Below are 20,195 nucleotides of genomic sequence, written 5' to 3'. Positions count from 1 at the left end.
TCGAATCCCGCCAATGGCCGTTACCGAATCCCGCCTGCCGACCCCACCTCTCCCTCATCCCTCCTTGTCCTGACAATGACATCGGGGCTTCAACCCCGGGATCGGGTGCGGCAGTCAAACCCCGCATCGTCCGGCAGTCCCCACGTGAAGTTGTCCAATATCTCCTCGAATCCCGTGCGTCCGAGGCCATGCCGGGGGTTCCGGTGCGCCAAGTAATGCCGGCATCTACAGTAAGGAGCCCTGCTGCGCGTTGTAAATCATGTAAGCGGCGCAAACGAGCAATGGCCTAGGAACAATCCATCGTGAGGCTCGTTCAGCTTCGGCGGGTACTCCTATAAGTCATGTTCGAAGACCCCGTATCAAGAAGAGGAGCTCAGCAGTTGCTGAGTTTCTATCGAGGGATATTTTCAACTCGACTAAACTTCATCTTGAACGCCCCAGTAAACTTTATACCCCCATGTCGTCTTGTCGTCTTGTCGTCCACGGCCCCGGTTCTCCGTCCCATAGCCGGGATCGCCTGATTCGTGGTTCCCTAAACTCCCGAGCAGGATGGATCTTGCTGGGGTACAGCCGTGACACTCCAGGAACCGCCAATGAAGGCCCGTCACCTGACCTAAGCCCGATGCCACCTTGCACGCTTGTATCGAGACGGGATATGATCATCATACAAGCTGGAAGCCATCCCATGAAGCTTATGGGGAGGGGGGGCACAAACACTCTCGTGACCTCACTCTCCAAATCGGCTGGCGCGAGTCGGTTAGGGAACGTAGGTGTCGAGGGCCGGCGAGTTTGAAGAGGTTATTCGTGCGGATATATCGAGGTTCCCACGTTGACCACGACGTTGACATGGCGAGATTCTCAGTGAGACTGGGGGGGATCCCAGCGGAAAAATAGATGAACGATGGAGAAGGGCAACTAGGTGACATCCAGGCCAATAAAGTCAATTTGGACGTACGACAGCGTCGCAATAACCGCACAATGAGCGTGTATAAAAAGTAGTGATCGCCGCTGGCAGACTGCTCTCATACGATCCAAGCACGTTCATCTTTACCTTCACCCGGCCTCTCCCCGTTATAATAACCCTCAGTCTCCGTACCGAGCCCCTCTCGCCCGCGGCCCCGTCCCGTCACGCCCCGTCCCGTCCCGTCACCATGAAGCTCTCCGCCGCCCTCGCCCTCCTGCCGGCCCTGGCTCTCGCCACGCCGACGCCGACGGTCGAGAAGCGAGCCACCACCTTTTGCGACCAGTGGGGCTCCGCCGTCACCGGCACGTACACTGTCTACAACAACCTCTGGGGCGCTTCCTCGGGCACCGGCAGCCAGTGCACGACCCTGACGGGTCTGTCCGGCAGCAACCTGCAGTGGTCGACGACGTGGTCCTGGTCCGGCGGGCAGTACAATGTCAAGTCGTACGCCAATGCCGTCGTCAACATCAGCAAGAAGGCTCTGAGTGCGATCGGCAGCATCCCCTCGACCTGGAACTGGAGGTGCGTCTTGTGATCTCTCATGCTGTCTTTCACTCACACCTACCTTCACCCACACTCTCATACTAACTCACACACACACACACACACACACACACACACACACACACATTTTCTCTTAATCTCACTCGCACTCTCTCACATCTTATCTTATTCACTCTTATGTCTCCCTCACTCTTATATCTCCCTCACTCTCTCACCACAACTCGCCCTCGTCGGACTAACACTGCCCAGCTACTCCGGAAGCGGCCTCGTCGCCAACGTCGCCTATGACCTCTTCACGTCCTCGACGGCCTCGGGCGCCCCGCAGTACGAGATCATGATCTGGCTCGGTTCCCTCGGCGGCGCCGGCCCGATCAGCGAGACGGGCAGGACCATCGCCACGCCCACCGTCGCCGGCCGCACCTGGAACCTCTACAAGGGCTCGCACAGCCAAATGACCGTCTTCAGCTTCGTCGCGCCCAGCAACGTGCAGAGCTTCAGCGGCGACCTCAAGGCCTTCGTCACCTACCTCGTCAACAGCCAGGGCCTGCCGTCCTCCCAGATCCTCCAGAGCATCGGCGCCGGCACCGAGCCCTTTGTCGGCTCCAACGCAAAGTTCACCACGACCGCCTACACTGCCTCGATCTCTTGAGTCACGGGGCTGTTTCGTTCTAAACAACCAAATGCTCTTGTCTGCTGTGTGTGGGCCGCCCCGTCATAACTGTCGGGACTGAGACAGACTTGAGTGGGAAATGGGCTCATCTTGTCTCAAAGCTTTCCTCTTCTGCCCTCCTTATTTAACATTCATTGTCATTTATTCCAAAACAAGTATATACAAATATCACAAATGACCAAACTTCGAGTCCGCACGTTAGGACTCAGACGACACGCGAATGCGTTGAAAAGGGCAGACCAAGTGAGAAAAACAAAATACCTATCGCCAATAATCGGGCGCTCGATAGTGTGCCATGCTCTGCTGGGCGGAAACCTCAAGCCTACCCGTCCAGAAACAATGCTGCGGCCTCGTGGGCGCTGCCACGCCCTCAACGGCGGCGTGCGCCCTCTTCGCGGCCTCCCAGTCCGCTCTGGTCTCGACGCGGAACTTCTTAACTGCCTCTAGAACGTCCCGCATTCCATGAAGGTCCGTCGTTCTAGGTGGTTTCAATTCCGGCGGCATCACGATGGCGTCCCACGCCGCGTGGAAGAGCAGCGCTCCCTCTGGGACGCCTGCTTCGACGTGCGCTCGCGTCGCGGGTCCGACTCTGTTTCTCAGGGACGGGTGCATCACGAGCTTCATGTACTCGTTGATGGCACGGTTGGCGCCCAAGATACCGGGCCCAACCCAGACCTCCAGGTCAATCTCCCGCTCGCCCCAGGTATCTTGGTAGCGCACGTACTCTGCATTTGCCTCGCCGTGAGGAAACCCTGCCAAGCGACCCGCTGTGGCTTGGGCGAGCTGCGCAGCAAAATGAGTACCTCCTGATGCTTGCTTTTTCGTGGCGGCCTCAGCGGACGTATGGGACTGGGGCCGCCGTTCGTCGCCAAAGAAGCTGAAACCCTCGCCCTCGTTCATCTCCATGAGGCCTTGGGCATCGAGGTCATCCACAGACGAGAACCCAGTGGGATCCTCGATTGGGTCGGCCTCGAATTCCAGGCGGATGTGGCGCAAACCGCGGAGCAATACGGGGCTCCGCCGAGACAGAGAGCGAGCGGTCTCCTGTATCGCGTGCTCCTGTAGTCCTGCGAGCTTGAGAAAGCGTAAAAGCTTGTCGATCAATGGGCCAGTAGATCGTCGCGGGGTGTTGGTCAGAGTCAAGGAAGTCAGTCGTGGATTCATGTCCGGCTCGAAAGCTGTGGGGAAGGCCGTCTCCGACCGTTCCCTGATGACTGTCTCGGCCAGCCATAGACGTGCCATGGTCGATAGGCCATGGGCCTCGAGTGTCGGGACTTGGGTTACCAGCGAATGATGAATGCGCAGAACGCGTAGGTTGGAAGAGAAGACGGGTCGGAATATGTGTGCACAACCCAGAGCACCGTGCAACTTCATGTCACCGGGCCATGGGAGGAGGCGCTGCTTGGCAGCAGACTCATGGGCTACGGGGTGGAATAGCGGACAACCGCAAGACAGCTCTTGTAGTTGGCCTTGCGAAGTGCGTATCAGCCTCTCCAAGCCCGATGAAGTGACCCGGTTGTCTGAGAGATGCAGATGCGTGATCCCGGCAGGTGCAGTGCATACGTCGAGATACGGCACGTCGGACCAGTCAGGCACTGGCTGATCCATGCTGCCCGCTATTGCGGCCTTGACATGGTCCGCGCTGTCTCGCCTCAAGGGGGTTCTGCCATTGGTTCGGACTGCTTCATCCTCCTGCAGAATCCGACTTTCATCGGCAGAGTAGGCGGGGGCATCGACGAAGTGCCGCTCCGGGTGGCTGAAGGTTCCGCTCCAGTCGGATTCCTGGATGGACATGAACCGCCCGTAGGCATCGTTGCCTTGGCCATCAGAGACAAGTCTGCCTTCGGTCATGTACCGGGACTGGGACCTCAAAGACGGGCCACCGAAGCAGAGCGTGACAAGCTGATCAACAACACTGTCTGTGATGTTGTTTTCGCAAACATCCAAACTCCACAGCGAACCTCTGAAGGCCTTAAAAAGAGTAAGAGCAAGTGCGTCGTTGATCTCTCGACGCCGCACTTTGAGGATCTTCAGGCGGGTCAGATTGCGACGTCCGTGAGCTGCCAGCACAAGCGGCTGCAGGGAGCCTGGCAGTCCAGAGATGTCGAGATAGATGAGGTGCTGGAGCTTGTCCGACAAGAAGAAACCGTTCGACAGCTGCGTTTGGCAGTGCGCGATGCTCACGGCCAGCAGGCCTTGGCCAAAGTCAGACAACACAGTGGTTTCTGGCTCAGACGACGGGGTGGCAGTTAGAAAGGCCGGGTTTGCCTCGACGTGGCCGTCCAAGAGGATGCATCTCAGATTGGGGAGTAGTTTGGGCAACCTGCGCAGAGACTCGGGTATTGTTCTCGTTCCATTATCAGACGCGAAATGGGCAGTGTCTTTGGCGAAGTCGCGGAAGTCGAGGGTGGTGATCAGGGCCAGGGTGGACTGACGCACGCGCTGCATGCCATCGAAGACAAAAGCGAGGTACCATTCCAAGTCTTGACTCACCAAGATTAGCAACCGTAGTTAGCGATCCATACACATGTAGGTAGGTAGGTAGGCAGTTGACCGGATGTGGGCTGAGACAAGACGAACCGTCGCTGGGATGCAGTCCAAGGCGTCGAATGGCGACCAAAGGGTCGTTCCAGAGGCGGGGGGCGAAGACGGCGTAGAAGCGTCTGTTCACAGAACAAAGGCTCGTAACGTCCTTGTCCTCGACGTATGGTGCGACGAGTTCGAGCCAGTCGAGTCTGCTGACGGCATCTTGATATGAGGGTAGCGAGGTCATGCCCGCGACGGATGTTGAGATGGTATTGTTTGCTTTCGCCTGTGTGTACAAATACACCGAGATAGACTGCGTAAACTTCCGAGACCAGGTTCATTCAATCATTCACTCATTCATCCATGCGCGACTAGGTGTTAGCGGACGATGAAACGGTTTGTTCTGGCATCCCGTCGTTTGTGGGGAGCTATGTCGGCCGCTGAAAAGGGTGGCGATGTCGACAAACAAGAGCCGAGATGCGTTTCTTTCAAGAATCAATCGAGTAGTACAACACTGGGACGATCAAGCAGATGCCCGTGTTCAGAAGCGACAAGGGCCTGCGGTGGGCAGACAAGTAGGTGTGTGTGATCAGGGTCAGTGAGGCGAGGCGAGGCGAGGCGAGGCGAAGTGAGACTGGGTTGTTAGAAGTCAGTGGCGTGAGAAACTTGCGGGCAGTCGATAGGAGAAATGAAGATGAAGGAGGCCCCGTTCCAGCGAACATGTAGATCGAACGATGTTGAAGAGTTAGCAACAAGTGATGCTAACGAGCAACGACGCGATGATGCGCGGAAGAATGACGCAGGAATGGAGGCGAAGCTGGAAAGCTGGACAGGACAGCCTGACAGCCTGGATGTGCCGAGAATGACCTGCAGCAGATCGCTCAGCGCCCGATGACAGTGGCAGCGGATGTTCAACGGCGCTGAGTGACCAGCTGTTGTTGGGGTGATTGTCATCCGTCACTCACTAAAGTACCTTAGCCAAGGTGCGTGCAGGGCAGGGTTGCTCTCCACCAAAGTGGATTACCTAAGCCCCAGGAGGTAAAATACTATGAGTACAGTGTACCTAGTTACGGACGATACCTCAACAGAAGCGACGAATCTTCGGGTACGTACCTAGGTTGGTGCCTCGAAGGATTTCCCGGCGCGTCCCCTGTTATCGGAAGGCGAAAATCGCGAGAAGCGACATGGCAGGCCGGCAGTTCCCGTAGCCACCGGAGAGCGCGTGGCCTACCCCAGCCGGTCCTGATATACCAGAGGTACACATAGCACGCAGCGAGCGAGGGCAGGAATAGACTTCGATAGGGCCATTTTTCGCCCGAGTTAGTCACCCAAAAAAAACTGACAGATGACGAATTGCGGAGGGGTTCGGATGCAACGAAACAAAATACGAAATATCTGTTTCTAGGGACGGAAACAAGGGTCTTTTTCCACCCCCAGCCACCTGGCAAGGGCTCATGATTCGGAGCTGGTGCCCCGAGGACTCTTTGCCTCCCGGGCCTATGTGGGTCATTGGCGGGTCCCGCTCCGCATGCCGAATACGCCGGGCCCCGGTCGTCAACCCGGCTCCGCCTCCCTTCCCCCCTGCGGTGCGGTGCACGGCGCACCCAACGGTTTCCCGCCCCCATGCCCGTGCCGCCCGTTGAAACCCTCACCCTCGTCCACGTCCTTCCCTTTTTTTTCTCAACCATTTTCATCCTGCTCCCCCGGGCCAATGCCACCCCACGACACACCTGGATTGTGTTTCAAGTGATGACATCTGATATAAACAAGGGGGATGTCGCTGAGCTGATGCTTAGTGTACTGGTTTCCAGGCCTCAGACCGCCATGCCGTTGATGCTCCCCTCCCTCCCCAGGCCCAGCTAGCGCTGCCGCCATGGAATATTCCAAACGAACATGGGGTTATCCACACTCTCAAGTAAGCATGGGGATGCTCACATTGTGACCGTTCTTTGCTTGCCGGGTGGTTTCCACGTGGACTCTTCCCGGAGATGAGCGACCATGTCGGCCCAGAGCAGCTCGACTCGACACGTTCCCTCAGCGACAACAAGAATCGAGACCAAGGGCAGGGCTGTCACTTGGTCTCGTGCTCCGTCGCCTGTGCCAGGCCAACCCACGTCGATGCCCTGCACAGGTTGCCCATGGCCATGGGTAGCTGCAGCACGCCGCCAGATGGCGCAGCTGCCCGAGTCGAATCCGACCAGCTGCGTGCCCACCGGTCCTGACAAATATCATTGTCCTGCATGGCGTGCGTGCCTGGCCCACTGCGGCTTGCCCGCGCACAGCGGACATTTACCACCATCTTCAGTGGCATCGCATCGCATCCATCCCCCTCTAGCCCGCAGTAGTCAGAACAGGGTAGCCCCCCCCCCTACAACACCCCCTTGAAAGCTTCTTTAGGGCCTCAGGTGTCTAGGACCCGGGAACACGGTCAAGATTGACAGGGCCGTCTTCGGCTCGTTGCGCAAAGGGCACCAATCTACCGCCACCGCCGCTGCAACGCTCAGGCCCTTCCCAATCCAATAAACGTGGTCACCTTGCTGCGCTACCATACCCACCAACAACCACTGTTGGACCTGGACCGCAACCCACGGGCGAATGACCCTTCAACAGCTCTCCCAACACGCGAGTAAAGATTGCCAACACGGGAGCGAAGGGTGGCCCTGTCAAGAATTCAAAGTTCAAGCAAGTCAAAGCATCGTTCAACGACCAAACGCACCGTTACGTCCGTAGCCACGAGAGGCTCCTCGTCCCACTCGAGAAATTTCTCCTGCTGCTCCTCCTCCTCCTCCTCCTCCTCCCCTGGGCTTCATTGCACAGCAGAGCATCACGGCAGGTTCGTATGCCGTGCAGGCGTCTTCGGTCCGTCTCTCTTTTCAATTGCAAATCAGACCGAGCAGGCCACCACTCGCTGAATGGGCATTCCCAAAAACCCCCCAATACCCCAAAGAGTCAAGGTCGCATCTCCAGTTACACGACATGAGGCCGCGCGCGCGATACCCGGCCGTCATTGACCAAAAAAAGTCGTTTGAAACATGCCAGACGGGGAATACCCCCCGGTCGTCCTGCGTCAGTCCCCCTTTGTTTCCCTACTGCCATGTCCTGTCAACCCTTTCTCTCTCTCCCCCTGTCCCTGGAATCCCGAGCCCCCTACCATGCCATCATCACATCACCCATAGCCAGACTATACCAAGAAACTCCTCCCCCCTAGATTCCAGAGTTATCGCCCCCTCCCCCCTCCCTCACTCCCCTGGCGCCCATCTCGCTATCCGTCAATATTCCCGGTTCGTGCGGAAAGTTTATACTGATGACGGGAGCTTGCCCTGTACGGTAGCATGGGGGGAAGGGGGCAGGCCGGTGATAGAAACGAAGAAAAAAGGAAAAGAAAAGATGGGCCCCGGCCAGCCTGTACCACGCGCGCTGTTTGCTGGCCGGCCCCCCAAGGCATCTTCCCCCCCTGATGATTATCGATAATCCCGTCCCGCCGACTCATGTCCATCGTCCCATCCATCCCCTTCAGTAATGTGCCGCGCGGTACAGAGCGAAGGGTGGAAAGGGAATCTGGAGCATGGCTCGTCCGGCTGCCTGTCAAACTTTGCCCTTTTCTCCCCAACAGGACTTTGATGTGCCTTCGGAGACCACGCCGGATCCAAGACATTGGTCCCCTCCCCCGGCGGGGGTCGCCCTGCTCCACTCACTGTCAGGCCGGGAGGGTGGAGGGGGGGCTTTTACGTGCGGTAGGTCCCGCTTCGGCTCGCTGTATTGATCGTCTGGGATAATCGGTAATATCGCCTACTCGAGACGAGGGAGGAGTTCGCCTCAGCTTGGTGTGCCTCCGTCGTTCTTCCAAAGAATGCAAATGCCTTGTCAGGGCGTATCGTTGACTTGTCAATTGTTCGATGAACAGGCCCGCCGCAGCACGTCAATGGCTGCCAGAAAGAATTGGACGATCTTTGGCTTAGACAAGATACGCAAGGGCAGCTGAAGGCCGACCAAGACGGCGACATTCCTCGACACATTGTCGGTGTATGCAGGAAAGAGACTGGCCACTGAATCGGATGTTTGTATGAACTTTTTTTTGTTGGAATCTCTCGTCGGTTACTTGCTCTCTGTCCGGAGGCAGTAGTATCAATCTATCTCACCTCAACGTGAGGCAGCTTTTCTCTCTTCTCATCCTCTCACCCGGGCTATTCTGTACAGAGACTCTGTCCACCCAATGCCACCTCCGCCCTGGTTTTCGCCAATGATCCTTGGTTTGGTACACTAAGACAGTTGGCCTTTCCTCGCTCTGTTGACAACCGCAGCCCCCCCCACTCCTTTGGTATGCTCCTCCGTCAGTCCTTTTTAAGAATATGTAAATCTTGGTGTGTGTGTGTGTGTGTGTGTGTTTATCTTTGTTTGCCCTGTAGCAGTGATGAGAAATGCAAGTAAACGTCCGTTGCGTGAGAGGGAGAAAATACAGAGACTCAATGCCACCACCACATGGGACAGCATACATCTCTCTTTGACATTTGAAACAAAAGCATCAATCCTCCCCTGCCGAGAAACCCCATAAAGAACTGAAGGCGAATAGAAGAGTGAAGAAAAAACCCCGATTGTAAAATGCAAACGGTTTGCCAACGTGCGCCCATTTTTTCGTGCAACAGAGAAATTATTACAATTTTTTGTTTGGTTTCCGCCGGGTGGTGTTTGCCGGGGGGAGGGTCCTTTGATGGACCGGGGCCAAGTGGAGAGGACGACGACGAAGACGAGAGAGGCATCCCCTCCTCGTTTGCAAGGATCGTCCAAGTTTTCCTCCCTCCCCTCTACCATGCCGACTCGATGAGTGACTTGCGCGGTTGAGAGTTGTCTTGGAAATGCGGACAGGCGTCAGACGTAGAAGAGGGAGGAGAGCAGAGAGATTGCCGCCGGGATATGGGTCTGAATTCCCGACTTGGCATCGTCGCCCCTCTTTCTCGGCCGCAAACCCCAGCCCGTGCCGCGTTTGATTTGATATTCCATGCCCATGCTCTCCCCTCCACCACCCCCTGGTCGTCATGTCTCAGACAACTCCAGCAGCAGACAGCGAGAGACAGGCAGACGCAGGACCCAGCAGCTAATCACCTCGTCAGTTCTTGTTGCTGGAGGTACTGCTGGGGCTCGAGCTGGTGCTCGTCTTGACGCGCTTGCGGCTCTTGCTCTGCAGGCACATCTCGTCGTACAGCTTGGCAGCCCTCTCATTGTAGGGCGTCCTGCTGCTCTTGCCCTGCTTGTGGAGGAGCAGGTGAGAGACGAAGTTGTCGCGGCGTTCCTTGAACACATGGTTGCAGTTCGTGGCTGGGCACGTGTACAACTCAACCTCCTTCTCGTGGGTTCTGTAGGTGGAATTGTGTTAACATAGCTTGCTCCCACACGTCACAGGGCTACTGAGGTGGGTTGCCTTACGCTTTGAAATGACGCTTGAGGTGCTCCTTTCTCTTGAACGTCTTGGTGCAGTCGGGATAATTGCACTTCTCCCTCCTCGGCGCGACGTGGCGCACCTTGACGGAGCCGCAGTCAAGGACGGAGCCGTCCTGGTTGACTTGGATCGACCTGAGCTGTCTCAATGCCTCCATATCGTTCTGGTTCTTCTGGAGGGCGAGCGTCTTTCGCTGGACCTCGGCGAAGAGCTTGCGTCTGGGGTCCTGGCGATACGCGGCAGCCGAGGGGGGCGACTGGAGGGGCGAGGGGGAGTGGGTGGTCTCGCGCTTGACGTTGCCGCCGGTCATGGAGTGGAGAGGGGAGGTTGAGGGTGTGGAATCATTCCCGAACATCATGATGGGACTTTCGCTGCTGCAGGACCAGATGTGTGCGTTGCTGGGGGTGGAGTTCGCGGGGCCGCGGTGAGGTGTGGGCATCACGAACGGCGACGAGCTGAGGTCCTGCGGCAAGGAGTACTGCTCGGCGTGATGATGCTGGTGGTGATGTTGCTGCGGTTGCTGTTGCTGCTGGCTTTGCTGCTGGTGTTGGTGGTGGGGCGAGGACATGGCGGGCATGCAATGGGAGTTGAGGGTGACGTGAAGCATCATGTTGTAGTCGAGGTGCTCCATGGCGTAGGCCGAGCTCTGTCTCCTCGACGGCGTAAGGGGAACAGTTGGGGCGAACTGCATGGGCATCTGGATCTCGACCTTTTCGGGCTTGTGAAAGTAGCCCTTGTTCTCTTGTGCAGGGCCATGGTCGAAGGAGAAGGAGCTCTGGGAAGAGAAGGAAGAGTCGAAGTCGATGCTGGAGTGATGGTCGTGAGGTGTTGAACGACCAGAGCGAGGAGTGAAGGGCCCGTTGGGGTCGTAGACGGACGAGGCGGCCGAGAAGCTCGGTGTTGTGGTGCCGCAGCTGACGGAGCCGTCGAAGCTGAAGCTGGCTTCAGGAGCGAAGGAGTCCATGATGCTTTCAATGGAGTGGTCATGCTCCTGTTGCCAGAGGTGCTGGTGCGACATCATTGTGAGAAGAGCGGGTTGTTGTGTTGTTGATTGTTGTTGCAACTGCTGGCTCGCTGGTGGGGGGGGGGACAGGGCGTGATCGTTATGAAGAGGGAGCGAGTTGTCCGGTTAAAAGTAGGATGAAGAATGATGGGATAATGGGAACGTTCCACAGATGAGCAGCTCAGGCAGTGTTATATCGTGGGACGGAGGGGGGGGACGGAGATGAAGATGACGCCCCTAGATCAGTGATGGACAGGTCTATCCTCACAAAATTGGGAAAATAGTGTCATCAATACACCAGTTGGAAAGACAGAGAGCCCCGTATAGGAATGTATCGAGTTCCGAGTACGTGATAGTGGAGGTGGAGTGGAGGTGTGGGAGGGAGAGAGAGAGAAAGCCGGCAGGGGTGTGTGGTTGGAAAGAATGGACGCGGAGGAGGGAGGCAAAGAAGCTCTAATCTCTTATTGGATCCACTCCAAACGATCTATGGGTGAAGTTGGGAGACAGGGACAAGATAGAAAGAGCGAGAGAAAGATACAGAGATAGTGTGTGTGTGTATGTGTGAGAGAGAGAGAGCGAGGGTCCAGAGCGAAAGAGTCTTGTCTCTCGGGAAGGGCCCAGTCCAGTTCGGTCCAGTCTGTTTCGTCGTCCCTGAGAAACAATGAGACGATCGCCCGGTCCATGAACGCGACCCACGTACATATAGGTGTCAGATCAAAGGATAAGCTGAACCAGGTACGGTGCTCTGGGCGGCTTTAGCTGGTGATCCGAACGCTCGAGCCAGTGCCTCTCTCTCTCTCTCTGTCTGTCTGTCTGTCTGTCTGTCTAGCTGTCTGTCTGTCTCTCCTACTTTACCTCTGCTTGAGCCGGGATCCTAGGCGAGGAAACAAGGCAGACCTTTGGGGCGTATGCATGCCTGCAAGGTCCCTGGCTGAGAAAAAGCAGTGCCAAATCTGGAGCAACAGGCAGGGTACGTAGCACACAGCCGGGATGCTCACGTTTGGGTTGCTGCTGCTTGGGGAAGGGGGGGGGGGGGGGGGGGGTTGGATGACGGACCCCGGTAGCCATTCGTCAAGAGCTGGACACAGACTCGCAGTCCCTACTCTATCTTGGATTTTTTCAGTTTGGCGTGGCATGGGCTCTATCTACCCTTGTCTAAGAAGGGGGGCGTGGAGGGTAGGGAGGTGGGAGGAGTCGTGGTGGTCGAGTCAACTCTCGACTGGGGTTGACTATGGTTCACGGCCGAGGGAAGTGGGCTTGCCAGGCACCTGGAGACTCGGGGAGCCGGGGTCTCGAAGAAGGAAGAGTACCTGCATGAACCGCTTGGGGGCCTACCGTGGATCGTGAGTTAGGTGAGCAGTGGTGAGTTGTGGTGAGGTGTGGTGGTGGAGAACGACAAGGGGTTGGGAGCATACACTCTAGAGAGCCGCCATTCTCCGTCTCTCTTCGCCTACGGTCTGCCAGATTTGGACGTCCGAGCAGGCGAGACAAGCAGTAGACTGGCTCTGGTGAGCCCGAGGGAAGCAGGGAGGCTGGAAAGACCCCATCGTCATATGTGGGAGAATAACGCGTCTCCGACGTCGAGTACCAAGAAGGGTGCACGACAGAGCGAAGACAAATGCAGTAGTCAAGGTGGTGGTGGTGGGGTTCGGAGACGGAAGATACGTAGGCAGACAGACCACTTGGGGCTTGCAAAAGAGGAACGGGAGGCCGAGAAAGAGACAGACGGGCAGGCTACTGGGCTGCCATGTATGTCTTACAGTCTGCTGTCTGTGTGAATGTGTGTAACGCTGGGGAATGGAGACACGCCTGCGATGGAATGGAAGACTGATAAGTTTTGCTACGAACGGGGGCTCAATGGCCGAGAATTGGGCCAGCTGTAGTGTGAGACATCAGGCACAGGCCCCTTCAGTCTACTTCTGGGCGGCCAGCAATCGGATCTCTCTCACTCACTATCGCTCTCTCTTGAATAATGCATTTGAGACACAACGTAGAAAGTGAGATGTGACGAGGGGACTAAAGAGAGCATAAAGCGCTGCACGGCGAAGAGGGCGAAAAGCAAAAACCCAACTGTCCGGCGCTGCAATGCTCTCCCCCCCTCCCCTGGTCAGATCCCGGTCACTCCCATCCCGGGGGGGCAGCGCATCACACACAGTGAACTCGGAGACGAAGAATGACTAGAGAGGGCTGACGTAGCTTACGAACAGGCATGCATAACTGGCTGGAAAGGGCGCATGGCTAGCTGCTGTGGCTCAAAATTTCGTTATTTTCTTCGTGCTGTAGTGTAGAGGGGAAAAAAGAGGCGCTGAAACAGGGACGATGCAGACGCAGATGAGAGATGTGCAAAAAGCAAACGTCAAGCAATTCTGAAGGAGACGGACTCGAAGCCAGCGGGGGACTAGAACTGCGAGAGGACCAAACGAGCGAGACGAGCCCGGAATGTGTATGAAGAGAGAAAAGCCTCGCGGCCATCGGCGCTGTGGGCTGAATGGGGTAAAGAGAGGGAGAGAAACAGAGAGAGAGAGAGAGAGAGAGAGAGAGAGAGAGAGAGAGTGTGTGTGTGTGTGTGTGTGTTTGAGTGGGAGAGCGGGTTGAGCAGCAAGGCTCGAGTCGTTTGCTTGGCCGATACACTGCAGTGACTGCACTGCTGCGAGGTCCAGTTTATCAGTTGTGCTCTGAGAATGGTTCATTACAATCGAAAGGAGAGACTGGGAAGAATTGAATTGCGAGAGAAAAGAAAGTCCGTGGGGAACACAGCTTCTCTTTCAACCAACCAACCAGGTGAGCCAAAGAGCTGAATGTATGCTCATCGCGATTGATGATGCTTGACGATGATCCATCACCTCATTGGTTTCCAACTCATGTATGTGTATGTGTGATGGTGTGTGTGTGCCTGTGCCGTCTGTGCCTCTTCATCATGGGGAGAGTGAGAGCGTGTGTGTGTCTGTGTGAGTGAGAATGAGTAGCGAGAGAGTTTTGGGAGCAGGGGGAGGGTGAAGGTGGGTGAGTCGAAGGGGTGTTTGCTTAGGTCATCCTTCCACCCCCCCAAAATCCTCCCATTCAGAGGCTCAGAACACTCGATACACACACAATGAGAGAAGCCTTGGCTGTCCCTCCCAATGTACAGTACAAGTCGACAACCTCGCGGACAACTTACAAGGGGGGTTCAACAGGCGCGTCTTGAAAGGAAAAGCGGGGATGGATTCGGACGACATTGAGGTCCATCCGTGTGCCATGTAGCATGTTGAGACCCTCTCTCTCTTGCGTCTTGACACTTTCACTCCCCTCTTCGCATACACCCCCTACACACACCTCCCCCCTAATGATCTCCGACAAGAGGAAGGCGAGGCTCATCAGTCAACACGCCCTCCTCCATCATCATCGTCGGAGCCGTGTCTGGTGCTAGGCCGCTCGATGAGAGGTTCAGAACCCATGTCGGCCATCACCCTGACGCTGCCCACGCCTTGGCTTCCCCAGGGGGGGGGGGGGACCGTCTATTCTCTTGACGGCGGCACAGACGACGCATGCTAAACAGCTGCGATCCCGTTCATCACGGGGACGAGCTGTTCATGTCCAGCCGGGCCCAGCTCTGGCTCCTTGGTGTTCGGGTGCTACACTCTATACTCGCGGTGGGCACGACGTTGATGCTGATAGCTGTGCTCGTGAGAGATATCCATGGAGGAAACGAGAGGATACGGGGGCACGTAAGAATCCAAAATCCACCCACGAAAGAAACACTACCTCGTCACCTGAGAACGTCGGCGTCTATTGCACGCGCTGCTTGACATGCAGCCGACGGCAAGCATCACTCTCTCGCATGGATACACATACACACGCATGATACACGCGTGGCCAGATGCGCACAAGATATGAACCCCGAGCCCGTCAGCACATTCACCTACTACTTCCCAACCGGCGCCGCCCCTGTCGAGGACATGGACGGCAAAGTCCCCGGCCGGTCCATGATCGACGACGAACACTGCCGAAGCCGAGACCTCTCTCTCATGCAACCCCATGTCCTCCCTCTCTTCACGCACGCACATATGCAGTATCGGGGTAGTCAACGCTCGCGAAAAGCTCCGAGCTCTCCCCTGCCCCCCCCCTCACAACCTGTGGGGAGTTTGGCACAGCCATGGCGTGGTCGTTTCTCCTTCATTCACCGACCTCGCTATCGCGCTCCGAGGTGGGAACCATTGTTGTCGTCGTTGCAATAGATCCCCCTCCCCAGGAATAGACTCTGTTCAGAAGCTGCCCTCATCCCTCCGTCCAGATCCCAAATAGGCCCATGGGCCGACGGCGCTGGAGGAGATGCCCATGCCTGGTGTCAGCTCTATGCCTCCCTGGCCTCGCAAGCTCCCCTCTCTAGGCCCAGCCTCTCTTTCTCTCCGGGTCTGATAGATCCGACCATCCTAATTCAGACGAAGACAAAATTAGAGTTCCAAGGGCGTGATCCGGACGGGCATCGCCCACATCCTGTTCCTTTGTTCTTCCCACACAATGTGTGCTCTGCTGCCACTTGCTGGATGGGCTCAACGGTCGACGGCGATCATCATCGTCGTCATCGTCGTCACCGACAGTCGGCCAACCACTCACCCAATCGCCTGGTGGGATTGAACCCCCTCAAAGAGCCGCCGACGTTGCTTCCACGCGCAGCAGTAACACATGACAGCATGTAGACCTCAGCTTTTGACACCTGTGTTTCTGCGCCTGAGCCAGTGGCCACCACTCCATCATTGTGCCGCTTCCTCAAGTCGACATGGCTCATGATTCACATCGCCTCCGCGCCTCGACGTTAGTGTCCATTTCCCGCGCTCCCCCTTGAACGAGGCGGCGGCGGCGGCGGCGAACAAGCCAAGCTCCAGGACCTTCGCTCATCAGCTCGACGCCGGCGGTGGGGGAAGTGACACAGCACTACCGTTCCCATAGATGGACTTTTCCACGACTTTCGCCGCCGTGGTCGGTGGAGATGGTGGACGGTGCTGCTTACTTCGTTGCCCATCCCAGGCGCATACCGAACGAGACCGATGTCTTTTCGCCCCTCCGCCTCCCTTTCCCGCACACACTCTATCTCGAGAGAAACATTCAGACGCAAGGCTTGCGTGCTGACCAGATCCTTCTTTCTTACTTTTCCTATGCTCCGCACACGCGAGAGGAATGCCGACAAGACGCCCGTTTCTGCCTGTTTCTGCCCTGTTGTGTGGAAGCGCGCGCACGCGCATGTATGTATGTGTGTGTGTTTAAGAGAGAGGAAGATAGAGAGGGCCGTCCTCAACGCGACGCGTGGGTCGACAGGCGCCTCCTATCTTTCTCTCTCTAATTCCCCCGGATGAGCTTTTCTTACTTTGCCACGACGTCTTCCCACGAGGAACGCACAACTCTTGCGCGGACGACGTACTTTCGGGTCTCACCACCGTCGAGCCGCGGAACCGCGTTCCTGACCAGAGCTGGACGGGCTTTACTGCCTGTATACTCCCATCCCCATTCCTCTCCCCCTCTCTCAAACCCTCAAACCATGTCTCCCCTGGACGCCCTCTTGTTGGCTTGTTTCGTTCGTGGCGCCTCTATGGGCTTGGAAGCCGTTGGCCTGGACTCAATCGATCTCTGTACAACGACATTGCACGATTCAGATTTAGCCGTTCACTAGATTTCCCCCCTCCATGAATCCATCAGACGTTGGCCGCTGGGCCCCTTCGTGTAGTGTAGTTGATGTGGGACATGCCTCTCCCCACTCTCTCTGCCCCCTTGGCCCGTTCATGCTGAGGGAGTCTGAGGCAACATGGGACGATGCCAGGCCTTTCGGCCGCGAACTTGGGATGAACCGCAACAGCCACTGCTCACGGGCTTTTTGTGACAGCTCACATCCCGACACCTGCGAGCACCCGAATCCCCCGATGTTGAACATCGGCTGGGGATGCCCACGCTGCCGCTTGGACCGTGGCGTCCATCTCGCTGACATGTCTCTCCTTGGGCTTCGTAGTGTTCCCAATATTGATCATCCTTGCAGTGTTGAACTTGCCCCCTAGCAAAATCGCGTGTGCTGTTTTTGGTTCTGAGGGAAGGAAAAAACCCTCGCTCCCAAAACTCTCTCTCACTCTCTCTCTTTCTCTCTAAACTTGCCTTCCCCCCTGGCGTGCATCTTGTAGGTTTATGGACAATAGATCCATGCTCGTGCCCCGCGTTAGAAGATCAAGGGGGGTTCGCCCAGTGGCGCTTCGAAAATACCATTCGAGGGGATACCGTGGTTCGGATGGTTAGGCCAAGGTGTTGTGAGCGACTTCCGATGGTTCATGGCAATATATTGCCAGACCTGACTGAATATGGTGTTCCGGCACTCTGCCCGGTGCGGACGTCCACCGCCAGACTGCCTCACATATGTAGACAGCTTGAAATAGGCCAAGTTGGATGTTTCCTCGCTAGCCAACATGCCTCGGATCCCTTTGTGCCCTGACCGAGCCAGTACTCACCCAGAGTGTCCCCGGCGAGAATCTCAAGCCTACTTAGGCTTGCGTGGGCCCTCAAGAATGCCTACGGCATTCGTGTCCGCGGACTCCAGCCCGCCGCGGCAATTCTAGCGCATGTCTACCGGATGCCGCTCAGTTTCCCCGGGATGCCCCTCCAATTGCGTCGTTCCCATTGTTGCAATGAACCACCCGTAGCCCGACTGCGCCTAGGTCGCATCGACTGTTGGCAGATGGTCGTCTCGGCCGCGAGTCAAGCCAGCATCCGGTCTTTGCTGCTGCCATGGCGCCTTCCGCCCTTTCCGTGGGAATCTAGCGAGCGGTGGCTCGTCCTCGGCGGTGGCTAGTACCAAACACATCATTCCACACTCCCAAGCCAATATTGCTTTTATCTCGGACCAGGTGGCGCTCGTGGCATTCTAGAAGGGGAGCGCCGTCAGCACACGATGGAACACGATAGGGCATCACGGAAAAGAAGGTCTAGCTGATGGGTCCGGCTGCAAAGCAGTGTGAGCCTTTCTTTCTTCTTGAGCCGACTCCGGGTCTTATTCTACCGCCTCCTCGTTCTGGGCCATGATCTCGTTGTCCATGTCTTCCAGTACTCCCTGCATCTCCTCTTCGGTGGCTTCCAAACCGTCAGAGCTCATCAGCTTCGTGTCCTTCTCCTCGGCTGGCATGGGGTTAGTGATTGACATCTCTTAGGCAGACGTACGGTGCGGGGCTGTACTTACTCTTGGCTTCGACAAGCAGGTTCTCTTGGACCTCGACGTTTGTCAAGACCGAGTTATCCCCAATGACACATCTCTTGCCGAGGATGCATCTCGTGAGCTTGCAATTCTTGCCTACCACGGCACCCTCCATCAGCAGGCACTGGGACAGCTTAGCTCCCTCGTTTAGCTGGCAACCGGCGCCGACGACGGACTCCTTGACGGAGACCTTTTCCTCCACCGTGACGTTTTCGCCGACAAGGCTGTCGGCCTTGGTGATTGTTGTACGACCCTTGACACCCTCTGGGTATGCCACCTTCTTGGCGTGGGCAAAGGGGGACGCCGCATCAGCGCCCGTCTCCTCCACCGATGGCACCTTGGCCAGCTGTAATGACACGTTCAGAAGGAGCTGGGCTGTATCTACGCGCCTGATGATGGGTGCGTCGGGCTGAGAAGGGTGCACGTAGGCTAGCATCGGAGGCACGCTGGTCTCCGCTCCGTGGGCTTTCGCGTCGTCCGAGTGCCGAGAGTCGGCATATCTGCCGTCTTCCGTGCCTCGATACGGTCGAAGTTCTTCGGGGTCTTCGTCCTGTGGCGATGATGTGCTCTCCTGCAGGGAATCGTCGTCGTCCTCGTCGTCGTCCTTGCGCAGGACCTCGTCCAGATGGAGTTTCTCGGCGAGGCCTGCCTGCCAGCCAGCTTTGGCCCACCAGCCGATGACGTCCTCGCCAATGTTCTCCAGGCGATCGTTCTTGTCGACAAAATCCATGATCCATCTCGGCAGGATGTACAAGTGGGCGTCTCGGTGGGTGGTGAGCATTCTCAGCCGTGGGTGGCTCCTCATGAGACCGTGACGGATAGGAAGACCTTTTCTCTCTTCAGTGAGATCCTTGAGAGAGTCCGTAGGCATGGAGTAGACGAGGTTCGAGAGGTGTGGCAGCAACGATCCTTTGGGGGGCGAGACGTGGGATGGGGTCGACGGAGTGACGGCAATGAAGTCCGTCTCCTCTCCTTTGACGGGCGTCGCAGTCTTGGTCTCGTACCAAACGCCGAGTCCACCACTGAATGGGTTCGAAGTGCCTGTTGAGAACTTTGGTGCGTTAAGGAGATCCGACATGCTAGCGCCCTTCACCATCCATGCTTGCAGCAGCTTTTCGCCGGCAATCTCACAGATGAGATCACAGGGGAGCACGATGAAATCGGAAGTAACGATTTCTTTGACCTCAGGAAGACGAAGAATCTCAGCCGTGCCCGTGGTCTGGTCCAGGTCCTTGGGGGCGAGAATGTCTGGCCTGGGGAGGGGAAGTGCCGTCAAGTACGGATTTGTGTTGAGGGCAGTGGTGATGGCTTCCCCAGCAGAGGCGGGACAGATCAGAGTGATGTCTAGATCAGTAAGTTAGGTGGCTTCTCATGCAACAATGGCACCCGGCAAGACTGAGATGAGATTCATCAAACAGAGCAAAACCGGCCGCGGCCACTCACTGGTGATGCCCATGCGGTAGCAGAAGTCCACGGGGTACCAGACCATAGGCCTATTAGCGATCGGCAAGAGGGCCTTGGGGTTCTCATCGGGGTTCGAGGTGAAGGTCGGAAACGACGACCCGGGACCACAAAGGATCAGAGCCTGAAGGCCCGGTGAGGGCATCGACACAGCGTGGGGCATCTTGGAGATGCGTTGGTGGGGTGTTCCGTATGCGTCGAGAGGCTGCTGCTGGCGGATGGGCCGAGGCAAGGGAGTTTGGTGTCCTTCAGATTGCAGAACTATGGGCTAGCAGAGGGGAGGTACTCGGTGTTGTCGTGCAATCGTGACGTAGATCTGTACGGTTTGCGCTGTTGTGATGCCTGCCCAATTAGTCGGTGACTATTTTTTTTTTGATATTTGGTAGCAGTCGCCGTGGAAGGGAGTCATCGCCCAAAAATGCGCCCCTC

General features: G+C 56.8%; 5 protein-coding genes across 5 annotated transcripts; 2 read left to right on the top strand and 3 right to left on the bottom strand.

The window, feature by feature from the left end:
• The first annotated feature begins 1,040 nt into the window (after positions 1–1,040).
• Positions 1,041–2,270, top strand: CDEST_07352 (Putative glycoside hydrolase family 12, glycoside hydrolase family 11/12). Its single transcript, XM_062923511.1, has 2 exons — positions 1,041–1,486; positions 1,718–2,270. The coding sequence occupies exons 1-2, from the start codon at positions 1,152–1,154 to the stop codon at positions 2,115–2,117; spliced, it is 735 nt and encodes a 244-aa protein (XP_062779562.1). The 5' UTR covers positions 1,041–1,151; the 3' UTR covers positions 2,118–2,270.
• A 1-nt stretch (position 2,271) lies between these two features.
• Positions 2,272–5,445, bottom strand: CDEST_07351 (Putative leucine-rich repeat domain superfamily). Its single transcript, XM_062923510.1, has 2 exons — positions 4,719–5,445; positions 2,272–4,621 (listed from the first exon to the last, which is right to left on the bottom strand). Exons 1-2 carry the CDS (start codon positions 4,909–4,911, stop codon positions 2,400–2,402), a joined length of 2,415 nt encoding a protein of 804 aa, XP_062779561.1. The 5' UTR covers positions 4,912–5,445; the 3' UTR covers positions 2,272–2,399.
• A 1,207-nt stretch (positions 5,446–6,652) lies between these two features.
• On the top strand, positions 6,653–6,886 carry CDEST_07350 (uncharacterized protein; the record flags this gene model as incomplete). The annotated part of the gene is made up of 1 exon (XM_062923509.1): positions 6,653–6,886. The coding sequence occupies one exon, from the start codon at positions 6,653–6,655 to the stop codon at positions 6,884–6,886; it is 234 nt and encodes a 77-aa protein (XP_062779560.1).
• Positions 6,887–9,715: 2,829 nt separating this feature from the next.
• Positions 9,716–11,842, bottom strand: CDEST_07349 (Putative Zinc finger C2H2-type). The gene is made up of 2 exons (XM_062923508.1): positions 10,086–11,842; positions 9,716–10,015 (listed from the first exon to the last, which is right to left on the bottom strand). Exons 1-2 carry the CDS (start codon positions 11,117–11,119, stop codon positions 9,769–9,771), a joined length of 1,281 nt encoding a protein of 426 aa, XP_062779559.1. The 5' UTR covers positions 11,120–11,842; the 3' UTR covers positions 9,716–9,768.
• A 5,984-nt stretch (positions 11,843–17,826) lies between these two features.
• On the bottom strand, positions 17,827–20,134 carry CDEST_07348 (Putative nucleotide-diphospho-sugar transferase). The gene is made up of 3 exons (XM_062923507.1): positions 19,749–20,134; positions 18,291–19,649; positions 17,827–18,229 (listed from the first exon to the last, which is right to left on the bottom strand). Exons 1-3 carry the CDS (start codon positions 19,927–19,929, stop codon positions 18,105–18,107), a joined length of 1,665 nt encoding a protein of 554 aa, XP_062779558.1. The 5' UTR covers positions 19,930–20,134; the 3' UTR covers positions 17,827–18,104.
• Between the last annotated feature and the right edge of the window lie 61 nt (positions 20,135–20,195).

This window comes from Colletotrichum destructivum, chromosome 4 (genome assembly GCF_034447905.1).
Source record: "Colletotrichum destructivum chromosome 4, complete sequence".
NCBI classification, from domain to species: Eukaryota; Fungi; Ascomycota; class Sordariomycetes; order Glomerellales; family Glomerellaceae; genus Colletotrichum; species Colletotrichum destructivum.
This window is presented reverse-complemented; position numbering and strand designations above follow the sequence as displayed.